At 48.8% G+C, this 4,657-nt stretch overlaps 1 protein-coding gene across 5 annotated transcripts in view; it reads right to left on the reverse strand.

Moving 5' to 3' along the window:
• The window catches only part of ZKSCAN1 (zinc finger with KRAB and SCAN domains 1), a 44,926-nt gene that overhangs the window by 8,915 nt on the left and 31,354 nt on the right, over positions 1-4,657 (reverse strand). For 3 of the 5 annotated variants that reach the window (XM_017533648.2, XM_037740325.1, XM_037740326.1), the window contains 4 exons: positions 2,834-3,349; positions 2,457-2,610; positions 744-835; positions 319-445 (listed from right to left, as the gene is read on the reverse strand). In XM_017533648.2, coding sequence (XP_017389137.1) covers positions 319-445; positions 744-835; positions 2,457-2,610; positions 2,834-3,259 — 799 coding nt within the window. In that variant the 5' untranslated portion in view covers positions 3,260-3,349. The remainder of the gene's footprint in view (positions 1-318; positions 446-743; positions 836-2,456; positions 2,611-2,833; positions 3,350-4,657) is intronic. The other 2 variants (XM_017533649.1, XM_037740327.1) reach the window with 2 other exon arrangements.

Raw genomic sequence — 4,657 nt, forward strand, 5'->3', positions numbered from 1 at the left:
ATTCTTGCTCTGTTGCCCAGGCTGGAGTGCAGTGGCGTGATCTTGGTTCACTACAACCTCCACCTTCCAGGTTCAAGAGATTCTCCTGCCTCAGCCTCCAAAGTAGCTGGGATTATAGATGGGTGCCACCATGCCCAGCTAATTTTTGTATTTTCAGTAGAGATGGGCTTTCACCATGTTGGCCAGGCTGGTCTTGAACTCTTGACCTCATGAACCGTCTGCCTTGGCCTCCCAAAGTGCTGGGATTACAGGTGTGATCCACTGTGCCCGGCCAAGGCAAAACCATCTCATCAGACAGTAAGCCTGCATCTGTCTTACCCTGGGGAAACGCGCTCCCATAATTTTCCTGCCTGTTGTCCCTACTGAGATTCCTCCGAGCCAGATTCTGACAACCCCATTCCTCCAGAATGAGGGACACGGCCATGTCCTCGATCTTCACCATTGCCTGAAATAACAGGAGACAAACACAGTCATTTCCCCCCCAAACTCAGGAGTGATCCCATTGCCCAAACCTGGAGTCAGGAACAGAGGTGGCTGCAAAGCCATAAGATGCTGGGAAGGAAAAGGTGGCCAGAGCCTGGGGGCAGAGGGGAGTTTGTGGTAGAAAGACACTAAAAGGAAGAGACAGGGTTGGGGCTTCTTTGAGAGCAGGGGCATCCAGAGCCTGTGTGGAGACCACAAAGAGAGCTCAGGAACAGAGGCAGACGCTGGGGACTCAGGAGGGCAGAGGGGCCACAGCTCACCTGGGAATCTGCTGTGAATAGCGCAGATGCCATTGCCTGGTCTCTGGGACTCCCCTCATGAGGGGGTGCAGGAATGTGGGTGGCAGGAAGAGCTGGGGAAGGAGAAAGGGACTGTGAGTAAATTAGCTCTGCTCTGAGCTTCGCTCAAAGAAGGTCTTGGGGCACGTTCCTTCCTGCACCAGCATGTTCACTGTTCAGTGTTTAGGTACCAAATAGAGAATTCCAGACAACACAAATGAGAGAACACAGGCCTCAGTTTTCCCAAGACCTCTACTCTTGAGCAGGAGTCATAAAAGGGTCCTAGTCACCTGGTCCAATCCTTTTATTTTAAAGAAAGGGAAAATGAGTCCCTGAGAGTACAAATGACTTGCCTATTGTCACATTCCCAGTTAAGAGTGGCAGAGCCAGGATGAGAACCCAGGTTCCTATTCTCAGCTGTAGAAGTGGGTCCATTCAATCCATGACTCAAGTCTGGCTCCTAATTTTCTCCAGTCCAAGGAATGATACCAGGATATGAGAATCCCACTGATGCCTACACTTGTGGAAAACACAACACATCTTTAAAATCTTTAGTAGCAACTGAGGCGGGAGGATGGCTTGAGCCCAGTGGGTCAAGACTGCAGTGAACTATGATCATGCCACCGCACTCCAGCCTGGATGACAGAGTGTGACCCTGTCTCAATGAAATCCAGAAAAAAAATAAATAAATAACACTTTAGTAGCAGTATCCAGAAAGGCAGGGAAGTAAGGAGGTCTTCTTACCTCTAGGTAAGTTTTTTGTTTTCTTCTGAGACAGAGTTTCGCTCTTATTTCCCAGGCTGGAGGGCAATGGTGCAATCTTAGCTTGCTGCAACCTCCGTCTCCTGGGTTCAAGCGATTCTCCTGCCTCGGCCTCCGGAGTAGCTGGGATTAGAGGCATCTGTCACCACACCTGGCTAATTCTGTATTTTTAGTAGAGATGGGGTTTCTCCATGTTGTTAGGCTGGTCTTCAACTCCCCACTCAGGTGATCCATTCACCTCACCTCCCAAAGTCCTGGGATTACAGGCGTGAGCCACCGTGCCTGGACTGTTTTTTAAAATTTTTAATTAATTAATTAATTAATTTTTAAAAGACAAGAGTCTTGCTCTGTCACCCAGGCTAGAGTGCAATGGTGCAATCTTGGCTCACTGCAACCTCTACCTCCCGGGTTCAAGTGATTCTCCTGCCTCAGCCTTCCGAGTAGCTGAAATTACAGGCACATGCCATCTATGCCCGGCTAATTTTCTTATTTTTAGTAGAGACAGGGTTTTACCATGTTGGCCAGGCTGGGTCTCGAACTTCTGACCTCAAGTGATCCACCCGCCTCAGCCTCCCAAAGTGCTGAGATTACAGGTATGAGCCACCATGCCCAGCCTAATTCTTTTCTGTCAGTAGCTTTTGAGACACGATCTTTGCTCTGTTGCCCAGGTTGGAGTGATCAGTGGCATGATTACAGCTCATTGCAGCCTCAACCTCCTGGGCTCAATCAATCCTCTCACCTCAGCCTCCTGAGTAGCTGGGAGCACAGGTGTGTGCCACCACACCTGGCAATTTTTTCTACTTTTTGGTAGAGATAGGATCTTGCTATGTTGCCCAGGCCAAGCATGCTTCTTCATCACAGGCACTCAGCAGCACAGAGAGGACTCTCATCCTGAATCATTTCTCTTTCCCCAAATGAAATCTTGCTTCTTACCTCGTGACTGTAAGAGGCGGGGTTTCCGAGAGGAATGCTTGAAGTGGGATTGGGTGGCCTCATGATGAAGGTCAAAGCTTGAGGACTCCTGAACTGGATCCAGAGGCACCATCCCCCTTGCGAGCATCTCAGGTCCATGAACTTGACCTGGGACCTGAAGACAAAAATAGGTTGGGCTTGTGGGTAAATCACTTTGTAAACAGGAATTTAAAATATTTAAAAACAGACTGTATGCAGGTGGATGGAGGGAGGAGAAGGCCAGAATCTTTTTCAGACAGAGTAACCACCTAATCACCTAAAGACTGCTAATACTTCTCCTGGCTCCAGCTTCAACATCCGTGCCCTGCTCACACATAATAGGTTTCACCTGTTTTTACCTGCTGTCCTGATAAATCAAGCTCCAGGTCTTCCAGAAGGGTCACGGCCTCCTCTCCACTGTCAGGGCGGTATTCCTGCAGCCAGACCTGGAGCTCCTTGGGCAGGATGGAAAGGAACTGCTCCAGCACCAGCAGCTCCAGGATCTGCTCCTTGGTGTTTACTTCTGGCCGCAGCCACTGATGACAAAGTTCCTTCAGCCGACTGAGAGCCTCTCGGGGCCCGAAAGTGTTCTGGTAACAGAAGCGTCTGAAGCGTTGGCGGAATATCTCTGGGTCTGGAGGAGGCGTGTCCTGTAGGCTGGAATCCTGCCCCCACATGTGGTCTTCCTCATCTTCCTCTTCCACCTTCACTATTACGATACCATCCTTCTCCTGTGCAGCCTGTGGGGAGAGACCCGTGGCTTCTCGTGATTCAGCAGTCATCATTCAAACTCCAGAAACTGACTTGATCCAAGCAGGGTCTGTGCTCGCCTTTAAATCCTGGGAGACGTTTTAGGATGTGTTTCTGTACTATTCCTGAAATATTAAAAAAAAAATTAGTATGTACCTTTATGAAAAGTGACCTGTGCTGCTAACACTTCATAAGGAGCAGCACATCAAGGCACTATAAGAACGCTCCTGAGGCTGGGCGCGGTGGCTCACACCTGTAATCCCAGCACTTTGGGAGGCCAAGGTGGGCAGATCACCTGAGGTCAGGAGTTCAAGACCAGCCTGCCCAACATAGTGAAACCCCACCTCTCCTAAAAATACAAAAATTAGCCAGGCGTGGTGGCAGGTGCCTGTAATCCCTGCTACTCGGGAGGCTGAGACAGGAGAATTGCTTGATCCCGGGAGGCTTAGGTTGCAGTGAGCCAAGACTGTGCTACTCCACTCCCTGCCTGGGTGACAAGAGTTAAATTCTGTCTCAAAAAAAGAATGATCCTGAAAAACTGAGGAAAAAACTACAGTCTCTACTGTCACATCATGTATCAAGATTTGCAAACAGAAACCTCAAACACAGGATTCAAACAAGCAGAATCCACCCTCAGGATGTTTGCTTGGAGTCAGAGTGATTTTCCTGCAGGTGGAGAGCAGCTTATGAAATGGAGCACTGACGGTGCCTGGCCCAGAGAGAGCTGAATGTTAGCAGGGTGCCAGGTGCCAGGCTTAAAGTGGTACAGGCACCATCCTCTTTTGTCCCGACAACGGCCCTAGCAGGTCAGCCAAATTGTAAAGTGCCATTTTACAGATGACATAACTGGGGCTTAGGTTTGGTCAGTAGCTGGGGGCTGCCTAGTGGAGTCAATATTCCACCAAATTTGAAGCCCTGGGACCTACTTTTGTACCACCTAGCTATTTTCGATATTTTTACGGGTGACTTGGCCAGTCTAAATTGTGGTTTCCAAAGTACAAGATAATCCTGAAGGGATACAGAAAATATTAGAATGTCTGCATCTTAAAAGTGAGAGAAATTAATCCATATTTAACATAAAAATTGACATTAATACTCTTACTTAGTCTGTGCTGACCTGTCACAGGTGTTGTTCATTTTAGACACTGTGATGTAACCTGGTTTATCTGAGACCAGTTATGTGAAATAATGGATTTTTAAATCTAGCTTTGGCTGGGTGTGGCTCACACCTGTAATCCCAGCACTTTGGGAGGCTGAGGCAGGAGGATCACGAGGTCAGGAAATTGAGACCACCTTGGCTAACATGGTAAAACCCCGTCTCTATTAAAAACACAAAAATTAGGCCGGGCGCGGTGGCTCAAGCCTGTAATCCCAGCACTTTGCGAGGCCGAGGCGGGTGGATCACAAGGTCAAGAGATCGAGACCATCCTGGT

This window comes from Cebus imitator, unplaced genomic scaffold (assembly GCF_001604975.1).
Source record: "Cebus imitator isolate Cc_AM_T3 unplaced genomic scaffold, Cebus_imitator-1.0 Scaffold82, whole genome shotgun sequence".
In the NCBI taxonomy this organism is placed as follows: domain Eukaryota; kingdom Metazoa; phylum Chordata; class Mammalia; order Primates; family Cebidae; genus Cebus; species Cebus imitator.